The 25,086-nt window shown below is 41.7% G+C and overlaps 1 protein-coding gene across 1 annotated transcript in view; it reads right to left on the minus strand.

Moving 5' to 3' along the window:
- The window catches only part of ADAM10 (ADAM metallopeptidase domain 10), a 152,445-nt gene extending 129,289 nt beyond the window's left edge, over window positions 1-23,156 (minus strand). Inside the window, exon 1 of the mRNA XM_075575796.1 lies at window positions 22,942-23,156. Coding sequence (XP_075431911.1) covers window positions 22,942-22,993 — 52 coding nt within the window. The 5' untranslated portion in view covers window positions 22,994-23,156. The remainder of the gene's footprint in view (window positions 1-22,941) is intronic.
- Window positions 23,157-25,086: the final 1,930 nt, after the last annotated feature.

A 25,086-nucleotide genomic window follows, 5' to 3' on the forward strand; every position in this document is an offset into this window, starting at 1 on the left:
TCCCACCCTCTCTCCCACCCTCTCTCCCACCCTCTCTCTCTCCCACCCTCTCTCTCTCTCCCACCCTCTCTCTCTCTCCCACCCTCTGTTTATCACCCTCACCCACTCTCTCTGTTTTATCTTAACTGCACTATACCTACACCGAAATAACCTATTCTGCTTTCTTCCAGATCTGACTCAAGTTTCACACGGGAGACATCGGAAGACAGGTAGATAACACCTCCCCTCCAGTATAGTACCTTGAGGGACTGCGGATCAGGTAAGATCCCAGGTGGGATTGCTGCTTTGGAAATTGTTAAGAGGGGGCATCCTGACACTGGTTAATGTGTTCAGAAGTCATTCACGTCTGGCTTTTTTTTTGGTTCGGTTAGTGAGGTCAACACACACACACGCGCACACACACACACACACACACACACACACACACACACACACACACACACACTACTTTTCGAAATAAACCTACGTTTCTATGAAAATGTAAGTGTTTTTTTTTTGCGGCCCACCTAGACTTAAACCTTGTTTATTTGGCCCTTGTTAGCATTTGAGTTTGACATGCTTGCTGTAGAGCCTCTTACAAATGCGTTATTTACATCAGTTATGTGCGTATATGACAATTGCAGTACAGTATATGCATCGATAAGTGGGAAAAAGGTAGTGCTTCACTTTAAGTACATTTTCGCTTTACATACATGCTCCGGTCCCATTGCGTACATTAATGTGGGGTATGCCTGTACTGTGCAGATTCATCATCGGATGCCGATACACGCACAACGAGTGTATGCTGTTCACATCAGATATCCAGCTGTGGGGTTGTTCATCTACCACTACAGAGTCAAGTATCTGCCACTGATCTCTGATATGATTTTATTTGACACTACGTGAGTCTCCATTCACTTGATACATTCACATCACATCGTTTGAATTAACTTTATTTGCACTATTTTGTATTTTGTGCTTTTCTATTTTTTTGCGTATTGATACCTGCGCTCCCCTGTTTTCCCAAGGCGTTCTACAATAGAAGTGGAGTCTGCAGATCGTACACTAAAGGGTTTTTTGAGCTGCATTTTGTTCACTATTTATCTGTATTCACTTCATATTTAATTTCAAGGCTATATATTGCCTTTATCACTGCGCCACCCATTTTTGCAATATATTGCATATTTTTGTTACTTTTAATTCACCTCAGGACTTTGCTGACTATTTCAAGACAAAGGTGGAGTCTATTCGGCAAGACATTCCATCTGTATTCTCCTCACAGTCTACATCTCTCGTAACTCTCCTCCTACCTTCCTCAACGCCTTTTCCTGTCACAGAGGACGTGTCCTGCTGATCTCTTCTCCATCTACCACCTGCCCCCCCCCCTCTATTAAAACCTGTTGCTCCTACTCCAATCTCTGCACTTACACATATTTTCAACTCCCTATACTCTTGTACTTTTCCTGCCACCTTGAAGAATGCAACAGTTATACCTTTACTCAAAAAACATCAAGCTTGGCCATATCAGTCTCTATAATTACCACCCTGTTTCCCTTCTGCCCAATAACACCTTGAACACCATGTGTTATCTAGCATGCTCCATTTTCTCACCACCTACACTCTCAATCCCCTACAATCTAGCATCCACACTGATCACTCCACTGAAACAGCCCTCACCAAAATAATTAATGACCTCCATGCTGCAAAAGACAAAGGTTTGCTTATATTATTTGACCTCTCTGCAGCTTTTGATACTGTGGACCACACTCTTCATCTGCCATACTCTTCGAATCCATAACAGAGCTCTATCTTGGATTTCCTATTGCCTCTCCCATCGTACGTTCAGTGTCCCGTTTGCCAACACCACCTCCGTTCTCTGTAGGTGTACCCCAAAGATCTGCCATGGGACCACTCCTCTTTATGCACTCTCTCTAGGTGACCTCATCACATCTCTAAGGTTCAAATATCACATCTATGCTGATGACTCAAATTTACCTTTCAACCCCTGACCTTACACCTGCTGAATATCTTTCTGCTGTATCAACCTGGATGGCCCTCCGCATACTCAAAGTAAATATGTCCAAGACTGAGCTCTCATTACTTCCTCCCAAGCCTGGCCCTACTGCGTCCTTCTACATTACTGTTGGCAATACCATCATACACCCAGTATTACAAGCACACTGCATGTCACAGTTTAATTCTCACTCACATTCACAATGTAGCTAAAAACCTGTAGTTTTTACCTCTGTAGCATTGCAAAGAAACGCACTTTCCTCTGTCTCTCTCCCGCTTTGACTATTGTAACCTTCTACTGTCTGGCTTCCTGACTCACCTGTCTCCCCTACAATCTATCCTTAACACTGCTGCTAGAATCACTTTACTCTATCCTAAATTTGTCTCATGCGTTGCTCCTGCTGAAATCCCTTTCCTGGCTTCCAATTAAACTCCATATCACTCACAGAATTCTCCTCCTCACTTAAGGCTAAACATCTCTTTAACGAAGAGCTGGCTATACTATACAGGTACATCTCGGATGCACTAATCTTGCCCCCTTGCAGACGTACTTACCAGAACACCCTCCTGCAGTTTGTGTAAGTTCTCCCTAATTACTACGTAGATTGTAAGTTCTTCGGGGCAGGGACTCCTTTTCCTATTGTTACGGTCATGTCTGAAGCGCTTATTCCCATTGTGTTAGATTAAGTCACGTGTATTGCTGCTGTGAAGTGCTATGTACCTGGAAGCACTATGTAAAGATAGAGATACATGCATACTATAAAAGAGAGAGAAATGATTCTCCATTGGACATTAACTTCTGCTTTAATAGTGTATAGCAAATAAAACTACCACTTGTGAGCACATTCGCATCTTTCAGACAGGTCCAAAAACCTGTCCTTCTCCTTTATGTCTTAGCATACAATTATTTCATTGCAGCCAGGGCTTATAGCTTTAAATGAGCAATCCAAGCAATACTTAAAACCAGAGACAGAACGTAAAACACAGACAAAGCTCAGTTTTTAGCACATCCAGTGAGACTCATACACGGTACAGTGCCTAAATATATATGTATAAATATCTAATAAGTGGTTTTAAGTATATATTGCCATGCTCAGTAGCACTCCTCTGTGACACTCATATGCTTATATATATGTTGTGGTCATTTTGGGGGTTCAATAGGAGCTTGTTAGGTGTCCAGCATGTTTTACAATCCAAGCAATATCCTGTGTATCGTGTATTTTTTAATAAATCAGTTTTATAGTATTACATAAAACTTGCTACTTTTATTTCAACTGAACTCTTAAAGCAGCAGTCCAAGCTGCCATTTTTTTCTGTACCCTTTAATATGTGCAATCCCCACAATGATATGTAATTGGCTAAGTTGCTGATAAATCCTCTCTCCTGTGCTCTATCTGCAAAAATTCAGCTCTGGGGTTCACTAAATGGATGTCAACGCAGCAGAAGAGGACCAAAGATGCAAAGTTCTGTGGGGAAGATCATGTGACCAGGCCGTCACTAGACACAATTGGTGCACTGCTAGAGAGAGGGCAGGGCTCAAAAAGGGATGTGCCAGAGCCTGTTTCAGAAAAGGAAGGGGATGTGACTGTAAATGGTTGCTATAGAAACAAAAATGCATGTTACATTATAATACATAAAAAATGTCAGTGTTTTTTTTTTTGTTTGTTTTAAATGCTACTAGTATTCTCTCATAGTACAGAACTGGTTTATTAAATTAAAAAAAACATGTAGGCTATAACTTTGTCTGCAGCTGTAATTGAAATTTTTAATGAGTTTTAATATACTGTTATAAGGTTATAAAACACTTTGCCAGCAGTGCAAGATCTTTGTAACCCTTTGCTATTTGTGAAAATGTGTTGCCAATATTACCAGCAGTCTTAGCTGCAAACTGCAACAATAGATAATGTTCTTAGTAACAGAAGAATACATTGTAGCTGCTGTGTTCCACTGACAGAAGGATTGATTGAAACTGAAAGTCATCCATGTAGTGAACCCTGAGAAGCAGGATCTTTGGTGATCGATCACGGGATAACTAATCGATCGGCAGCTTAGGTAATTAGTTTTCAAGAATTCTTCAGGGCACTCACACACTGTCCAGGTAATTCACAATTAGAAAAAATAAGAAAAAAGGGGTACCAGTATGTGCAAAAGTCAAAAAGGCTTTATTTTAAACACAGGCAAGTGGGGGTTCGTGACAGAGGGGTTCTCCCACGCAGAAATTGCGCTCTCAAGGAGAGTACTCACTCCTTGAGAAAGCGCATTTTCTGCATGAAACGCGTGGGAGGACCCCTCTGTCACGAACCCCAAACTGGACAGTGTGTGAGTGCCCTGAACATTGCTATTACTCTTGCTCCTTTTTTGTTCAGTAGTCTACATTTAGACAATTCCTCGCAAAACAGTCTTTCATTTACACTACCGCGCAACAGGGTGAAACGTTCCACATTCACCAGTAGTGTGGTTACCAGTTCCATGGCGCTCCGACACGCTCTGAGTTCCCGTGGCATCACAGCAATGACCTTAACCCCTTGAAGGTCAGAAGTGCCAGCAATGCAATGCGGCGTTGCCGACTTCTCACACTCACGTGGAAGGGATTAAATATGCAACACCACCTCATACCATGGGAACCCCACCCCCAAACATCTCGGCCATGTCCCAGAGTGTCCTCTCACCGCTGCTCTAGGTTTATGCTCTTTATGATGGTCAAGTATTGGTTTGGGATGCCCAACCTCTGCCTTGAGTGCGCGATCTTTGACAATTCCTCTTTCAGAAGCCAATTAAAAAGGTGCAATACCACTTAGGCCGCGCTTATAGTGCCGTCGATGGCGACGGCAACATGACGGGTGACGTCACCTGTCGTCATCGCCACAGGCGAAAGTTATATTTCGCTGGGCGACTGCGGCGTGGGTTTCCTGCCATTTGATTGGTTCAAGGGCCGTCACATGAGGCAACAGCCCATGAAAAATCTAATTTTGCCGTCGCATTGTCGCCGTCGTGCTTACTATAAGCACACGTGGCGGCGGCAATGCATTTGTTTTCTGGCAACGTCGCGTCGCCGACACTATAAGCGCGGCCTTAGCCAGCTCCTCTTAACAGTAACTGGCTTACTCCAAAAAATAATAATTTTACAATACTGTTAGCAAGGGTATGTTTTCTTTCATTCTCTTTGAAATTAGTTACAAGACACACACACACACACACACACCAATATAGAACAAGAAAATGTAATACATAATTATCAACTTTAAAGTTACAGGAAAGCGGACTCCAATGGCTCTTACAATGGAACTTCTGGTGCTGTACATTAGTGCAGGTTACACCCAACCCAATGGTTCGTTGTGAATCAACTTTTTGTCCAAGGACACAATGAGAAAACCAAGCCAGTGTAAATAAGCACATTTGCCCCAGATAGATTACTGTACATGGAGCAAAGTGCACTTCATTCAGAGCGCTGGATTTTTAAGAGGAGAAAGAGCTTGTGGTAATTAGCAGTATTGACCCATATACTGCCAGAGTTACATGAAAGGCCTATTTGGTTTATTTATTTATAAAAATGTTTTACCAGGAAGTAATACATTGAAAGTTAGCGCTCGTTTTCATGTATGTCCTGGGTTTAGTTAGCAGCAGGCTAGGTTCATGATGCAGTGATAGGTACAGAGTTGGCACTTTGAAAATTGCGAAAGGGAAAAGAAAACTTAAACTTTGTATTGAAGAGACAAATCGAAGCAGGCACATTTTTTTTTTTACATAGGATTGAAGCAGGGTGTCTAAGGCGCTGAATCCCATTAATTATATCTACAAGGACTCCTTGCTTCCTGAGATACTGACCTCCGTAGTAGGTACCGGTAGCCGCTTTGGCTTGCTAGGGGGGATCCCGTAATGGCTGCTTCTCAAAGCTCCCGCGCCCTGCGGGCCAATAGCAAGCTGTGACATCATCTGGCGCAGCTTCCTATTTGGCCCCCATGACTGGGGAGCTTTTAGAAACAGAGAGAACGGCACCCTATTCAGGAGGCAAGTATATCTGGAAGCAGGGGGTCCCCAGAGCTGAATGAAAGGGGTTCAGCTCCTGAGACCTCCTGCTTCAACCCTATAATTACACACATACAAAAAAAGGTTAACAAATTGACTGCTTGGATGGCTCCTTTAATATCGCAAAATAATGAGCACATTGTTCCTTCCGAATACAAAAACAACTAGATGAATTACAGGCACCTCCCATGATGAGGTTGAAGTGCTAGAATAAATTCTTCAACAGAGGCAGGAAACCGACCAAGCAATGTAGCAGCAAAATATGAAAACGGAGCCATTTCTTAAAGCTTTCAGAACAAGGCGATTTTCCCAAAGATTGTGTTTTTTTTTTATTTTTTAGCTTAAGGGACCTACCCGTTTTTTTTAATTACCGGTGTTAAAGCTTCCGTTCGGGAATGCAAACTGGCCACACAACCCTGCGTGTCCCATGAGTCAATGGGAATGCACAACGTTGCCAGTTGGATGACAGTGGGTACCCTCTTTGAAAACCCAGGAAACTAGCAACTAAACCCGCAAGTATCTTGGGAACATACAGTATATAACACACATTCCCACCAGGCTCTACCTCCAACACTCACCACAATAAATAAATAAATAAATATACATACATACTCTGGTTGTGAGAAGTGATGTCCCACAGGTGAGCAGTATCTTCCTTCTTCGTGATGGAGTAGAGTGTCTGTGCATATTCTATACTCCATCACGAAGAAGGAAGATACTGCTCACCTGTGGGACATCACTTCTCACAACCAGATCATTCCATAAATGATCTAAAAATCAAAATCTTCAATGGAATGTTTAAAAGCACCCAAGAACGGAAAACATTTGAACTCAGAATGATAAGACTCTTTGACACCAAAACCAAAGGACTTAATGCGGACATGGGTTTTCTCACACCCTATCAAAATTGCTTGTAATTATCCTGCTTGCCTCTATTTTTATCCACACTTTCTCTCCCCCCCAGTATCCCTCCCCCTCCCCACCTTTCTCTGACACTGTCCCCTGGCTTCCAACACTTAACACCCTACTTTATCTACAGTAAATATCTTTTTTTCCCCTCTCCACACTGTTTTAGCCATTGAACCCTTTGTATATCAGTATTGCTTGACCTGAAGAAGAGAGGATAACTCTCGAAAGCTTGTCCTATGACATAAATTGTTAGTCCAATAAAAAAGGTATCACCGAATACTGAAGAACTCATTTATTCTGCACTATCGCAACTGGACTAACACGGCTATTATCTGAGATAGATATATATATATATATATATATAAAAATATGCAGATGGCACACACAAACTGGAAATGGGTGCTTTTCCCATACAAATAATGCATAGATAGGTTCCTTACCGAGTAGATCCAGAATCCCAAGACCACGAGGCAAGAAAGAAAAACTGCCAGTTTTTCAACTGAATACACACTTTTTCTGTACCTCCTGAGTGTGCTGTCTCTTTCTTGCCTCGTGGTCTTGGGACTCTGGATCTACTCGGTAAGGAACCTATCTATATATCTATATATGTCAAAAAGAGTGCTACTGAGCATGGCCAATGTATACAAACAAAATGACAGGTGTGCCCAATGCTACATCCAATTGACAAAACATATAAAGTAATAAGTATAAAGTTTAAATACTTCATTAATAATAATAATAATAGGTTGTCAAGTAAATATTATTATTATAACTTTATACGTATTACTTTATATGTTTTGTCAATTGGATGTAGCCTTGGGCATCCCCGTCTTTTGTTTGTGAACATATATAGCGCCTAGAGGGATCATATTAAAAAGGGTGGGATAGCGGCTTTAAGTTAGTGATGCACGTAACTCATTCATTACTACAGGGTGTTCCAACACACATGTACAAAAAGCCAAGCAGCAAGGGAGGGAAAACATGTAGTGGAAAAACTGAGCCTGTATAATAAGAGGTTTGGTATTCTCTTCATTGGAAAAAACAACTGAAAGCAATCAGCATTTCCTGAGATAATTGTGTAAAGTACCATGCACTGTGTAACCCCTTCACTGCCAAGGATCCAGGATTGCATCGCTCAGCAGAAAAATGAACCAAAAAAAATAATATCTCACACCTGCAAACGTTAACATTTAAAAAGCGGTTAAAGCGAGTAATTTGGAGAGTCCACGTTGTGCATACTTGGCAGGGGGCAGCGTTTGGAGATAATCAGCTAGCTGTCATCAAGCCTACGCCTTCAAAATATCCCTGTTCTATCTAATCAGAGTAACGCCAGTAACTATTTGACTGGTTTCTGAGATGGCGGTGATGGCACAGCACTAGAGAACAAAACATATACTGGCGTGTGCATGTATAATAAAATCTAGGGAGAAGGCATTGGAACGGTGCATTGCCAGGAGGTGATACAGGACTCCTTCAAATAGAAATTCTGCAAACAGTTTGCCTACCCTCTCTCTATTACAGACTCTGCGATTACACCCTCCCCCTTCACAAGAGCGACCCATGAGGTTGGGCACTTCCTGTGGTGTCCCGTATGGAAGCTGGAGGCTGGAGCCCGCCAAGCGCCTCACAGCAAAACAATGTGAGGCACATGCAATTGCAGATCGTAACGGTCATTGACAGATTACAGCAGGGGTCTGAGAAGGAGGAAATGAGTGACGCTAGTGGCTGAGGTCACGACACAGTGCGTCTGTGGGGACATTACTGGCAAGTAGGGACTAAATTCAACAGTCAATTTACATTTATTGGCCTGTCACTGGGAGTTACCATTGCACAAAATAAAGGCATTCCAAATATTATCAACCAAAAACTGGACTATACTTGTGGGGTGAAAAAACAAAGCTTCCCCCCTCATCTAGGTCTAGAACACAAGACGGGCTATTGTTCATAAGCAATTTGAGAGCAAAATCAACACAAGTAGCATCATTTTCTTGCATCGGTGCATCTGAAACGTATGAAAGCATACTAGAAATTTACCCACTTAACACTAATTCCACCTCTCATTCAACTAACAAGTAGTTACCACTGAAAGACCACAATGAGATAGCCAGAGCCACATTATTTCACCAAATCAATCATACAAAACACCACCCACTACTGTTTCTTGTGCTGGGAATGGAGGTATTGCAAGGTGACAGTGCAAACTAAATACATGTTTGCATAAGAATTGCCATAGATCAGATTCAATTGACACTGAAACATGCAGTGCTTTAACAGCCTCCTGAGTGCCCCGTGACGCGACTCCCATGTCGTGAGGTCTGCCACTCCAGGGGCCCCAGGACGAATGAGCCAGGTCATGAGCTTACTGATCATTTTCATGGGGAGATCGCGTTACATGCTGAACGGGATCTGACTAGTCGGGGAATGGAAGAGGAGACGCCTCTCCTGTTAGCGTCAGTGATGCCACAAATCATGTGATTGCCTCACAGGAGCAAATCACACGATCGCCATGTGTCAGAAGGGGATGTGGCACGATGCCAGGGCCCCTCCGGCATGCAGCTGAAGAAAATATTTCCTGTCGATGTTGTACATAAGCTTTCTGCACCGGGGAAGTCATTTTCCAGTTAATGGACATACAGACTAAAGATAGAAAGAGAAGGTAGGTACACTCACAATTATGGTTAAAAGCTGCCACGGGTGCTCAGCAAGCACCAGCGAGTTGGTGTATATTTATTTATATAATGTTTTATCAGTAAGTAATACATTGAGAAAACCTCTCGTTTTCAAGTATGTCCTGGGAACAGAGTTATAACAATACATGGTTACATTAAATGAACAGAGGTTATACAGGCAATTCACAAACATTTCATGGACAGAGTTGGATATTTGGGTGCGTGGAATAAAAGGGCTGGAGAGTTTCACATTGAAATACAGCAATTTCAACACCAACAAACATCAGCGAATGGCAGCAAACAGGTCACACCCTGTGGCTGTGCGCCTGTGGGGCGACGCAGAAGTAGACTGAAGGGGATCAAAATAAAGTGAGCTGCGATAGCAAATCCTGGGAAGAAAGAAGACGGCACTCCAGTGGTGTTGGCAAAAAAAAATTGTTATTAGTGCAACAGTACAAGGACCAACGTTTCGGTCATAGTGTTAGCCTTGGTCTTCATGATCCTTGTACTTTTGCACTTCTAACACATTTTTTGGCCAAGACCACTGGCGTACCATCTTCTTTATTCCCAGGACCTACAGATTAAAGGTTAAGCCTAAAAAATGTGATCTCTCTGCAGTAGCACCCAAATCCTTCTGATTACGATAGTATTGAAGGATCCATATTAGAAGACATGCTCCAGTTACCGCGTGCTGCAACATTACCCATCCCTTTTTACATTTGGGTATGCAAGAGTACAACCATGCGAGCTACATTTAATTCCCATGAAATGCCGCCATTGCTATAAAAAAAAAAATGCTGAAAATATTTACAACCGCAACAAGCCTGAACAACCTCGGAATGGAATTACTGCATTAAACACAGGCTGGAAAGGAACGGCCAGAGAGAAACCATTGCGGATCTGCGCCTTAGCGACCGTAAAAATGTATTTTCATGTCACAAGCCATCTTCTGGGCTCTTCTACACTCCTTTCGTTCGCCCCAACATTCTTATACCCACATCAAGACGACCGGTGGAATGTCCCCCGTTTTATAACTCAATGTTTTGATTGAGAATTCCCGAGCAGAACTGCAGAATCTATCTCCCAAAATATTAAATATAATTGATCGAATTTCCAAAAGGAACAAAAAAAAAAAAAAAACAATTGCAGAATCTTGAAAGACGAAAATTGCAGCATGTATAAATAATTAACCAGCCGGATTGCATGGGGACTGTTGCACTGAATTCTGGGACTGGAAGGAAGCATTACACAGTAGCTACAAAGCTCGAAAACAGGAAGGAACTCTGCAAGAAGAGAATAAAAGGAGCTCATTCTTTATTCATTTGAAAACTATGTTTAGTGAAGATGTAAAAATATCACAGCAGTCAATTTGCAACGCCCCATATAAGCGAGATTTGTTTGCTTCAAACGGAAAAAATATTTCCCATCATGTGCTTTTCTTGTTACAATTCCCTTTAACCTATTGTCTATTTTGTAAAGGGACGCACTTATATTATTGGGGGTATGTTAATAAAAATACATAGATTTCGCGAACTCTCATAACTAGGTGGACTTGGTTGCCGTGTCCATTTGCCTACTATACGGCAGCACAGTTTGGCCAGATGATGGCGTGGCATGTGGTGTCTACAAAGGTGGGTGGAGATCAAGGCAGCTGTTATCCATCCATATAATGGTGTGGAAACAGTGCTGTGGCAATCTAGTCAGATTAGGAAGAAATTACTGGTTCTTCCCAAACTTGAACATTTCCGTACAATGTGGGAGGCCTGTAAAGAAAAAGTTTCCATCTGACTAATAAAGACTCAAGGACTATACCCCTATTTCTAAATCCAGATTTCATTATGAGTCTGGATAAACAAATGTTTAAAAACTGGTTGTCTAAGAGGGTGATCAGAATTGTGGATCTGGTTTAGAACGTCAACACCAAAACAATTGACACCCTAGTCTTGGATAGAGGCATGGAGAGTGACTTTTTAGATTTCTTGTGTTACGGGGCTTCCCTCTCCCCCACCCCATTTGAGGAAATTTGCCTTAATTGTCCAAATCAACATAGAATCACCTCCAGGTTGTACAGATCAACATTCTTGGACATTACACAGGATAAAACTAAACATATGACACAGTGGGAGGCAGATCTGGGAGAGGTGTTGGAAGCCAAGGACTGGGAAGACATCTTTGAGGCTGCACCTAAAAGCTTTATATGCACAACAGTACAATAAAAAAACATACAAAATGCTGTGTAGGTAGTAGTAGACACCGCAGAGGCTCTCGAAGATGTTTCTTGGCAACTCCCAACTCTGTCTAAGGGGATGTGGGCAACCATCAGAAATGTTACATATGTAGTGGTCTTGCTCCCGGGTAATTTAAGTTTGGTCTATAATCTAGCCAAAGGAGTGTTGGGAATACCATACCAGTTGTACCCCTGGTCCTGGCTATTGAGACCACTCCAGGTCCGAGACAGGGACTCTAATAAACGTAAAGTGCATATTATGACAGCAACCAGATGTGCGATAGCATCACACTGGAAGAAAAATGACATGCCAAATGTTTCACTTATTAAAAACAAGATCTGATTCAATTACCAGATGGAGAGATTGACCGGTCTGCTTGGGGGATACTTGTGCTAAAAACACAAAAAGAGTATGGAGCCCATGGCTAACCTACAATAGTTTGTACAACCCCAGTGAATCAGGCCGACTAAGGTAGCTGTCCGCCATAATGAGCTGGAGTGGAATCCCACCCCCATCCCTTTGACCCCCCCTTAAGAAAGTTCGAGCGTCACTCATCGATCAACTCTTCGTGTCGATCGGGGGCATGCCAGAGTCCAGGAGGACTTAGTTGGGGATCTTGCTGGCTCCCCAGATAGGCTAGATCTGTCTCAGTGTTGATACCCGACAGTAAATGTGTTTGTATATCTGCTCTTGCAATATTGTGTATGGCAGTGTACCATCCCCCCCTACCCCAACCCCCTTGTGTAATTAATAAGCAATAAAAAAATGAGGAAAAAAAACAATACATTCACAGAAAATAGGCGGGGGGAAACGCTTACATTTCTTTAGACTGAGGTCTCCCGCCCTAATCAATAGTGAGAAGTGGAATAACAGCTTAAAACCCATTAACTTCCATTACCTTAAAAGCAGCAATTCCCCCCAGAGGACTGGATGAATGCAACTCATATTAGTGTATTTCCTAATTGCTAGCATCTGAGGTTACCATAGTAACCTTTAAACTGCATTGGGCTCAGAAGACTACGCCATTTTAACCTCCCCAGACACTTAATATTTCAAATGTGTATATCCACTGAACATAGAATCCGATGGGAAAAAAAATGGAAACCTGCTTTGGAAAGAGGATAGAGCAATCTCTCCAAAGTACGGAAAAAAAACAACATGGCAGACAGGGCGGTGCTGTAAATGTAAATTAAAGCAATGTTAACTATTCAATATGATGCTGAGATAAATGCAGAGGACCCTTGCATAAATCATTAGAAAACGAAGTTTGACTGCCTTGCAGCTCCTAATTAAGTAGACATGTCCAGAAACACAACAATCCAGTACAACCACATATTTAAAAAAACACAAATATTTGGAAAGTCTGGGATTCAAACAACGTTCAGTGCAAATACTACAACTCCCTTTACACAACGAGTTAGGACAAAACAATGCTGAATACACACACAGTGACCCAGAGTAATTGCCCCTTGCTGCCCGCAAAGAGTTTAAAAGTATTTATACAAAATACAGCACACACACATCGAACAAGTAATTAAGGAAATTTGACAGAGTATGTTTGAATTTTTTTTCCTATGAGGTTGTCCAAACCTCAACTCTCCATTGCTTGTCAGATAAACGTTTACACTTGTGTATAATTTGTCTACAATATATAGTTATCTTATTTATTGTTTTCTCTCCTTAATTTCTGTAAAGCTTGAAAAAAAAATCTTAAAAAACAGTTTAAATAAATTAAATAAATAAATAAATAAATAAAGGATGTGTTTAAAAGCAGCAATCTCCTCAATGTTTTTTTGTGGGGGGTTTGGAGGGGATGAGGGTCATTTTCTTGTAGTAACTGGAATGGGGGTCGGTGGTGGCGCCAAATAGAAGATCTGCAGTCCCCTGATCTCCCGGGGTCCCCCAGATTCAAGCAGTATTCAAAATGGCTGCAGGTTTCAGCTTGCTCCATCGGCCAATAGAAAAGTGGAAGTGACGAACCCACGGCCATATTGTGGTTTGTGGGCGTCAAACAACTACACACAAAGAATCTCCATTGTCTAGGGCAGGGGTGCGCAAACTGGGGTGACGCAAGATTTTTCAAGTGGGGCACGGTGGTTCCAGATTAATTAAATGCGAGGGGATCGCGTGAGGCCTCTGCAACTTCTACCTTGTCTTCAGCAACGCAGCGGGGTCACATGACACCGCGGCATCATTTGCCTCCAAAGACTAGTAAGGAGTAGGGCGCGAGCCAAGGAGGAGAGCAGGCACGAGTATGCAGGGGGAATGTTTTTCACACTCTGGTCTAGGGAACAGTGGGAGTCTATGGAGGTCAGAGGATCCTTATTCTATTACATGTGATTTGCTCACCAAATAGAAAAGGCTTTTTTTGGGGGGGGGGGGGCGCAGTTTAAAAAGGATAGCGTTGCTGGCCCCTCCAAATCTTGCGTATATAAATGCTTTGGATGATTTTGCCCTCTGTTTTAATTTTTATAATGGAGAAAATTAAGCACCACAAATTCACCCATCAGCGGTTTGATCAGACGAACGACACAACGCAAGGACACGTGTATATAAACAAGGTGTACTGCGAACAAGCTGAGGTCAAAGCAAATTGTACAATCATTTCCTACAGCTTTATTTATCTCTAAATCAATTTAACACATTTGCTGCCAGAGGGGCCTGAAATGCACTGTTACGGCCACAACGCATCACAAAGGCAGCTTCGAAACAAAAGGGTATCTCAGCAGTGCCGGGGACCTTAAAGAAACGTGAATTTGTATTGATGCTACCATAAAGAATCCAGACTTGCATGTACATAAGGAGACGTGGCAGCACAAGCATTGTGCCCGCCCCGTTAAGCACCATTCTTGTTGTTTGTAATCACTATACAGCGTTTTTATCTCATCTCAAAACACAAGTGCCGGATCTCTTTTGCTGTGAGATACCACACAAAAATAGTGCAGCGTCCCTGAGTATATCATCCAATAGTCGAGTATTTTTGATAAATAAAATGCTGTCTGTTCACACACGTGCACACTTATGGTTTTCCGACCAGTGCATTCTGCCCGTGCTCACGCATGGATGTGAAACTCGGACCATAAATGCGAAGATAATTCAGAGGCTGCAGACAATGCAAAGAAGTATGAAGGGATGCATGCTGGGTATTACCCGAAGAGACAGGAAAACGAATGAATGGGTCCAAAACCAAAAAAAAAAAAGTCTGTGACATCACCACAAGGGTGAAGCAACTAAAATGGCAGAGGGACTGGAATCACAAGAAATAATCATCATAGTTGCACAAAGATGGAATCCAGTCGAGTACCAAGACAACCAAAAGTAAGATGGGAGGATGAAATCAGAAAACGTGTTAAAGCAATGTGGAGAAGTGACTACCAAAACCGTACGTGGAAGGTCTTTGGAGAGGCCTTCATCCAGAAGTGGATCGACAAGACTGAAGATGGTATATATTACTTTATTATTATTTTTAAGCTCTACAATTTACATTCCTATTATCTGATTTGGTTTATTGCACTTATTGTATGTATTTATATAGCGCTAAAAGTGTACTGAGCGCTTCAAAGAATATAGTACAGGGAATTATAATACATTAAGCGCAGCAAAATCAGACAATAGGAAAGGAAATCCCTGCCCCGAAGAACTTACAATCTAAGTGGTATGGTGGGAGACTTACAGAGACAGCAGGTGGGAATAAGTACTGTAGATGGCAGAGCTTGGTCACAATAGGTGGTAGGAGTGACTGTGGATGTGGGACAATGGACATGAGTGCAGGCTATTTGGATGCTTGATTTGTAGGGCAAGTTTTAAGGTAAAAGGATTAAATCAGAAGGTCAACACCATTTGCATGGGAGGAGATGGCAGGGAGGCTTGGGTGAGAGCAGGTGTGTTTATGTCCGGGTTCAGGATTAGGAGAGATATCCCAGCTGCAGGAAGGAGTAGAAAGAGTGTGAATAGAGGATTTGTGGGGGTGCTTTTATGGAGGGGTAAGGATGTTGCTGGGAAAGAGGTGTATAAATAATGGTGCAGTGTATGGGCATAGACATAGGTGGGAGGAGAGATGAAGGAATGTGGATAGGAGGGGCGTGGGGAAGTTGGGGAGATCAGAAACGTGTACAAAGGAGTGAGGCAACATTAAACAGAAAAAGCAATTAGGGAGGGCCTAGTGAGATGCAGGAGGCGAGACTAAACCAGGTATTTGGAGGATAGGAAGAATACAAATTATCAGAGCATTTAGAAAGTCAAATTCTCACAGTTACAAGGTTTTAGTTGTTTTTAAAGTGCAGAGTCCGGATCTTCTTGTAGTATTCAACTCCAATTCTAACTCCAGTATTAACTCCACAGACACTTTATGTGACACAGCCATAAGGCTCACAACCAAGATAGTCTGTCATAAATACGCTATAAAGCATATTCACTTGACTAACAATTAAGGGAGGGATCTGCATATTCAGCTCATACCAGGTAAATGTTAAGTAAAGATCAATAGCTGATGGGCTTAATTTGAAAGGGTTCCAATCAAACAAACATTCCTGTGTGAAGAAATTAAATAAAAAAATTAGTCCATAGTATTCAGTATGCATCCAGGATTAAGGATATTAAAAGATGTAGAGAGCATCCACAGATAACTCCACAGATACTTTAGGCGACACAGCCATAATTTCATAATAGAATTAGAAGCCCATGTATTGTATGTTTTGTAAAGCACAGAGAACACTGTGGGTTCTATATAAATGAAGATTTAGAGCTGGATATATTTGGTTGCCGCACTGGTCTAATAAAGTCTTAGGCTGCGCTTATAGTGCAGCGACGCAACATCGCAGCAAAACAAATGTATGGTCGCCATCGCATGCGCTTATAGTAAGCGCGACGCGAATTTTTGAAGCCGGTCAAAATTGATTTTTCCGAGGCTGTCGCCACATTTGACAGCCTCTGAACCAATCGAAGACATGGTCGCCGGAAAGCGAAATACAACTTTCGCTAGCGGCGACAGGTGACATCATCCGTCGTGTCGCGTGCACTATAAGCTCGACCTTACACAAGATATTTTAGCATAATAAACTATTTGCAGGTTGCAAACGCACACTGTTTCTGGAATCTCCCTTCCTCAGGTGAAATATTTACATTAAATTAAGATACATTATATTCTTTTTTTAAACAGATCAATGCAGAATTGTAGAAATTCAACAGTAGAGCTTGGAATGCAGTGTAAACATGCGATGGGTCCTGTAACGGGATGAAGGCTCCTCCTATACTTGGATTACTTCTGGGAAAAACAAGGCAACACTGAAGAAGGCCTGTGTGTTTCACAGCGATGCATTGTGTCAGGGGCACTGCACTGTGACAGCAGCGAAGTCATCAGTCAAGAGGAGGAAGAATAGGCCTTGTCAGACGTACAAATCTTCAAGTGTGTTCAGCTATACGAAAACACAACTGACGTAGTATACTAGATTTAGCGAAGACCTTGGTATTGCCAGGAACTGACGTTTGCATGCTAGCTAAGTGAGGCATTGTGGTTACGCTATTTACCGGTATTCTACAATATGCTAATGCCTTACCAAAATGATTTTAAAAAATAAATATAAAGTGCACTCCCTGTCAGCTGGAAAACAACTTAATGTAATTATCTTCTTAGCAGTCCCACCTGATTGCCATTTTTTTTCCCCCTTAGCTGATCCGTGGTCCCCTGTGGGGTCAGGGCTCAAAAGGAAGCCATGAAGTCATGGGGAGAACGTTGCAGATTTCTATTGGCGACCCCCGACAATACAGGTTTATAGTTTTGTTTTTCTTCAGGAACGGTAATAAATTAAAATACATTTTTTATCCCCCCGCCCAGAGCAGGCGTTTTTTTTTTCCTTTTCACAGGAGCAGGCGTGTTTGTCAACCAAGTTCTTACTCAAAATTTAGCCTACCCTGCCCTGGTTGGAGGACCAATAAAAGCAAGATGGAGTGACAGAGGGGGGCTTTTCCCATGCAAACTCCTTTTCAGCACATTGTAAAATCTAACACCAGGGAGTATCTAGGTGAAATCAAGCCACTAATGACTTGCATCCTATTAAACTACCTTTAAAAACAACAAAAAATTAATTTTGAACACTTATTTGCATTAAAAAATAAATAAAGTGTGGGTCACCTAAGATTTAAACCCTTCAACATGCCACATACGCCCAAAGCCAAACAAACATTTCCCCCCACGTAGAACCATGGCAATTCCAGCATGCAACCATGAGCTTTGGAGACATGCATGACCACCCACTTTACTAAAAAAGGAAACAAATATGATGACCAAGAGACTAAAACAAAGGCATGCACTTAGAAGACATACTAAGTATTGCTTGATTATACCCAAAACATGGCTTGGCGAGTTCCCATAGGAGAGGTTTGAAAACCTCATCAATAGATTAGTCTACTGTTAAATTCAAGGTAAGGAACACAGAAAAATGTCATGTATATGTGGTAGACCAGAGGTGGCCAACTCCTCAAGGGCCACCAACACTTTCAGGTTTTAGGATATCCCTGCTTCAGTACAGGTGGCTCAGTCATTGACGGAGCCACTGATTGGCCCACCTGTGGCCCTTGAGGACTGAAGTTGGCTACCCCTGTGCTCGCTAATGGGAGCATCAAACATGTAATCCTATAATCGTTGTCCCTTCAAACTATTTGTTATTCTATTCAGATAATTTAAAGTACAATGCAACCTGATTGAGTATTTGTCTCCCTTCAAATGTTACATACGAGATCCAACTCCCACTGTGTCTCATCACTCCTTCACTTATGCCTTCATGTTGTTACTAAACATTAGCAATATACTGTACCAAGTTTATGCAACCAATGCTATAACAAGAGTTACAAAATAAATAAACCTAAAACCAGCTTGTGATGGCACAGGAAAAAAATAACAAGAGTTCCTGTTTATATTTTGAGGGTGTAAAGTGAAAATTGACAAATGTCTGAGCGGCAGGAAGATCGCTCAATGACAGTGAAGATCCAATGTGAGGTGCTGTGCGATACACATTGATCATGTCAAGAGAAAGAAATAATACCCTGTAAAGGCCAATAAATAAACTGCATTTCTCCACCCGGTGAAAGCAAAGAAGTCCTTATCCAGTTTACAAGCCTGTGTGTTCGTCAACACCTTAAGAACGCATGACCCTTTCCAAATCACTCATAAGAGCCCTGATTATATAGACATGCTTTTACAGTATTCACATTTTGTTCGAATATTTGCCCGTATTCGGTAAATAAAAAAAACGTACCTACATCTAGGTTTAGTTCCCACCCAATGAATGCTTCCATGGTTAATATATTTCTAAGTTTATTATACAATGCTCCACTGTCTGTTTAAATAAGATGGAGAATCTAAATGGAAGCAGGTTAAAAAACAACATGTCTTTTAAACTTAGTGTAATCTACTTCCTAAGACCAATCACTTCTCAAGTAAATACTCTACTTATTTGTACCTATAAAAAAAAATAATGCTTGGGGAAAAAAAAAAAACACACACACAGAATTTTCACATAATCGCCGCCTATTTTCTTTAGTAAATGGCAAGTTTAATCTTGGGTGGTTTCAATTTCCTATACCTCAGGTGATGGTACCCTACTCCAGTCTTAAAGAAAACCCAACAGGTCAGGTTTAAGGATATCCCTGCTTGAGCACTGGGGGCCTCGTTCATTTTGATTGAGCCAACTGTGCTGACGCAAGCTTATCCTTAAAACCCAACCTGTTGGGGGTTCTTGAGGACTGCAGTTGGGAACCTGTGCTCTAGCACCTCCCTTATGTGATTATTACACTGTTGAGTAATATCTGACTGCGCCGTCCTTCCACTTCTGTGTGGTGTTGAAAAGGAGGGGGACCAAACAAATACATACAACAACCAGATAGTTTCTGGTCTACAGAACTTATGCAAAACAAATGTTCTACATTTAAATATACTATTTGGGGCTTTCTAGTGAGATCCTAGCTAAATATATGCTTTGGCCTGTGCTGCTGCACAAACTGTGTGTATGATCTACAATCTGTAATGTTTCATACTTCTGATTTTATCCTGCCCCTCTTGTTTTCTCCCATTCCTTCACACTTTGCCAAGACATTCTTACATCAATTACTGCAAAGCATGCGACCAGGTACTTTTTTTTTTTTTTTTTAGTTTGTCGCATAGCTATATTCAGATAAACTATTCAAAAAAATATATTAAAAAAAAAAAATGGACAATGTATGCCTGATTATATATTTAAAAAAAATTGTTGTGGAAGAAATTGGATAGGGTCACAAAAGATAGAAGACAGTATACCATATAGAACAAAACGTGGGCTACATTATGTCCAAAACACACACACAGACAGCTCCAAATGTTTATCTTCAGGGGTACCTTCCCCAGAAGTGATGTGTTTTTTATTACAGTATATTTAGGTTTTTTACTTTTTGTTTGGGCCAGTCATTGCATAGACCTTGTTTTTGGCCTACCCTACATTCTATGCCGTAGATATTATAAGCCTTGCAAAAGAGCAGAAACACTTGTTTTACCAAAAGGTAGAGCTTCTGAGAAACGGTCGAGAAAAACACCATGCCTAATAGGAAATTACAAGATTGTAAAGTGGGCTTAACCGCATTACTGCTTCATTGTATATTAGTTCTCTAGTAGGGCAAGGGTTAAACTAGAAATATTAAAGTCTATCAATTTTTAAAGAAGGTACCCCAAAAGAAGACGCCAATACCTATGGCTGCGTCCATTGCAAACAATCAGATTAGAAGAAAGTAAAGGACCACAGAGCCTACAGTAACGTAGAACCTAGTTTTGAACCAGATACAAGGCAATCCCCAACATGTGTTTATTCCTTAAAATGAAGGTCTCTAACACTTCTACCGAGGTGCTTTGCATTTAATATACCCAACTGAATGCCAATGCCCTGAGTTCATTTATCTGGTCTCTGTACTTCTAAGAAAAACGCCAAACACTAGAAACATTATTTTGGTTCTTACAGAAGGAAAAGCCATGACATCATTTCACTAGCTGGATACATGCAGACTGCAGCAACGAGGAGAAACACAGCAGACTTCTCCAGCACTGAAAAGCAACCAGCCAACCTGTCTTAAGATGTAAATGTGGTCTATGCCTTGTTGTGAAATGCAAAACACACTGCATCTCCATTAACCTCACAATGCCAGGGAGCAGCAGACGTCCCATTCTCAACGTAAACACACTTCATTCTGGGGGACTGACAGTGTACATAGTCCATCATTTAATGGTGCTATATAAAGATACATACATCTCCCCTTTCCCTTTTGCCTCGCTACGGTTACACTATAGAAAAATGTGGCTTTACTCCACCATTTCAGCCTATGGCTCCTCACTTAAATACCATTAGCCTCCCTACCCTGAGTATTCGCCAGGCTTCTAAACAATCCCACAGAACAATGCCCCTGTCATTTTAAATGGACCCCATGCCAGCAAAGGAGCCTGGAAAGCAAAAAAAGGAGGGGAGTGTTATGGGTTAAAACTTGCTTTACAGCCCACTTAAAGGGAGGGGGTGGGAGAGGAAAAAAAATAACCAGCAACAAAAACACAACAGATCCACTGCCTCCGGCGCCTTGCAACGCCTAAACCCTCCATCTTCCTTCTCTCGCTCTCCCCCACAGCCGCCTACTGAGGAGGTGCTGGGAAGTGTGCAGAAATTCCCTCCTTCACCGGAGCAGGTTGTCCTCCCATGACACATGGGAAGCCAAGAGAGCCCAACACAGATAAACCGCAGCAGACAGGGGTGTGAGGAAGGCTCGTGGGCACAGATGGCAGAATGGGCACAGATGGCAGAATGGGGCGAGTGTCAAGACCTTAAACCTTTTTCGCTTGGGGGGGAGGGGTCATATACAAATCCATGCGTTTAAACTATTCCAGTCCTGGGGGTTTTTTGTTTTTTTCGATCCTACTTCACCACCCGGTGACTAATTCTTAAGGGACACTATTAGCAGCCAAAACTGGGCCAAAAGCAATCTCTGAGATTAGACTGTAAACTCTTTGGGCTAGGGACTCTTTCTGCCAATGTTACATTTATGTCCTGGTGCCCTTATTGCGTCTGGATTATTATATTCCCTGGGTTGTTATTGTAAAGGGGTGTACAAATGGTTCAGTGCTGCATACCTGGATGGCACTATACACAAAGATCTATCTTAACATACATACAACACCGATCCTGTCGTAAAAGCATACCCCACAATCTGCCGTAAAACACATCACATCAACAGGAAATAAGGTGTAAAAAGGTGCAGTGCATGAATGGCAATAAAACAGGGTTGGCTTGACTAGCCTGACTAAATGAATTGAGGTAAATGGTATGCCTTAAAAATAAACTAGTGAGATTCCTTATTTTTTTTTTTTTTTTTTTAAATAGAAGCTTAATAGCATTCATAAAATCAAAGTAACAACGAAATCAACACACAAAAAGTCACCCTAAAAATGTACAGAAGGCGCAGCATTGGATCAAACAACAGGGGCTGAGAACAGGAGCCCATGGGGGATGGATACATGTTTACATTGTGGCAATGTGTGTAGGATACTGATTTCACATGGACATTCCCCCCCTCCCCCCCCCCAATAGTTCCTGCATCACATGAAACTGATAATTGAAAAATAATGTTGTGATACAATTGTTGAACTTTGATTTTGTCTTTTTTTTTTTATTTGAGGGGACGCACACACACAAACCAAGTAATGAGCAATTAAAAAAAAAATCAAAGTTCAACAATTGTATCACAACCAAAAAATGTCAGGTGCACAGCAATGAAATGAATAGGGTCAGCCTGGGCGTGTGACCTGCATGCACCGGGGCGTGTGACCTGCATGCACCGGGGCAAGTGACCTGCACGCACCGGGGCAAGTGACCTGCACGCACCGGGGGAGAAATGAAGACTCAAATCGGATTATAAAAGGAAAGGGGGGGGGGGGTGGAGGTAAATATGTCACTTGCTGGTGGAGGTTGGTGCACATGGGTCTGTACACAGGCGAGATCCGCGCGTACCCCCCTCTCTCCCCCCCATCTCTACGGCAGGAAAAGGCAGCGGAGGTTTGGGGGGGGAGTCGCCCCCCCCCGGTCTCCCCTTGCACCCCCCTCTCTCTCTCTCACCTCCCGCACTGGCCGCCCAGGACAGCAGGAACACGACCCTCAGGATTCCCATCTTCAGCCGGGACAGGGAGGGGTGGGGGGTGTTGGGGGGGGGGGTTGTTTCAGCAGTCGCACATTGAGACGCGGCAGCGGCTTCTTGGCGCTTCTCTCTCCCCTCCGGCTCCTGAGGAAGCGGAAGCTCCCGGTGTCCCGAGCTCGCGCGACGGGGGGAGGAGCTGATTGAGAGGGGGGGTGGGGCAGGAGGGAGGGGCAGGTCTCGTTACGTCATGTGCCCGGACTCCGCCCACTCTCTCCAACGCCCAGCAACTGGCAAATAGTGTCCCGGCTGTGTTAACCCCTTCGGTGCTGTAATAATAATAACAATTTTAGATTATTTTATATATATATTTTTTTTTTTTTTTTTTATTGTATAAATATATAATTTATTATATTTATATAATAAATAAAAAAATATATATACACACACACAGTGATTATTAATTTGATTATATATTTATATTACAAAAAATATTCATTCAATATTAAAATAGTGATGCATTTACATTTAAATTAAATTATATAAACAGTATACAGTAGTAGGATAAAGGCAATTATTAATATTCATTATTCATTTGACGAAAAGGTGCTATTAAATGATGTATATATGAAATATTAAAATTTTGCATGGTAAATATGGAAACTAAATAAATAGTATACACTAAAGGAGACACGTCGTTTAAAATATGAATAACTCATTTGATTAAATATGAATATTAAAGTGTGTATATAAAATATTGAATAATACATATAGAAATTAAACAATATGAAATATTATACAGTAATGGGATGTAAGGCTGCGCTTATAGTGCCGGCGACAGCGATGTCGCATCAAAACAAATGCATTTCCGCCGTCGCATGCACTTATAGTAAGCGCTACGCGACGGAGCGACGGCTTGGTCGCGATCGCTGGAAATCATCTCAATTTGATTTTTCCAGTGACCACAGCCTGACGTCACCGTTGCGTCGCCGGCACAAGTGTTTCCGAGCCCCTTGAGATCCAAGCAGCGGAGCATCATGGGGTGTGTAGTCCCGTTTTCAACTTCAAGAACTAGAATGCAATGTATTACTATTTTGTTACTGTGTCGCATGTACAGCTGAAAGTGTATGCAACACTAGAATTTTGCAGATAAAATGAGTCCTTGCCCCAACAGCTTACAATCTTATATTGGGAATCCGCAATGAGAAATAAGCAGTGCACAGCAACAAAACAGGTAATTCAAACTATATTGAATGCATAATACGTGACAGGACACGCGCTATACGCTTCTTGGTGCTTTATCAAGGAGAGAATGTAATGTTTGTGCCTGAGGCAAAGGAAAATAAGGCAACTTGCTTAAGGTCACAAGAATGTGGAGTTTACCCAGTTCAAAGACAGTCACAATACCACTCAACAACTCCTTCAGTTCAGAAAATTTAATAAACAGCAATGTAATAATACAGGCAGTCCTCGGTTATCCGACACAATGCGTTACTCAAAATGGCGTTGGATAGCGAAACGTCTTAAAGTGAAACACGTTTTCCCATAGGAACACTGTTTAAATGAAAGGTTCCGTTCCTGAAGGCATTTTTAATGCTAAAATACACAAAATATTTTATGCAGGCAATTAGATACGCAGCATATACATAAATTATATAGTGTATATACTGTATTATATAAATAATATAACATAAAATATAATAATATAATATATTATATAGTATAATATAATATTATATAATATTTCTATATATTATATACACATAAACAACTTTGCAAAGCGTTGTAAGAGCATTGGATAAGCCGTTTTGGCGTTGTAAAAATGAACATAGGTATGCATTGCATAGCGTTGGATAAGCCATTCGTTGTAAAGCGAAGCGTTGTAAAACGAGGACTGTCTGTAATAACAATAACAGCTTATTTCATAAGACTGTAGTCCCAATGGGACTCAAAGCGCTTCACAATTACAGTATGGGACATAGGAATTATTACAGACACAGTCCCTGCCCAGATGAGTTTACAATCTATGTGTTTGGTGCTTGACTCACAGGGAGATAAAGTGACGCCCAAGATTACAAGAAGCTGACCTCAAGAATTGAACAAGGTTCAAACTCAGTGTTATTGTTATC

Source organism: Ascaphus truei, chromosome 18, assembly GCF_040206685.1.
Source record: "Ascaphus truei isolate aAscTru1 chromosome 18, aAscTru1.hap1, whole genome shotgun sequence".
Taxonomy (NCBI): domain Eukaryota; kingdom Metazoa; phylum Chordata; class Amphibia; order Anura; family Ascaphidae; genus Ascaphus; species Ascaphus truei.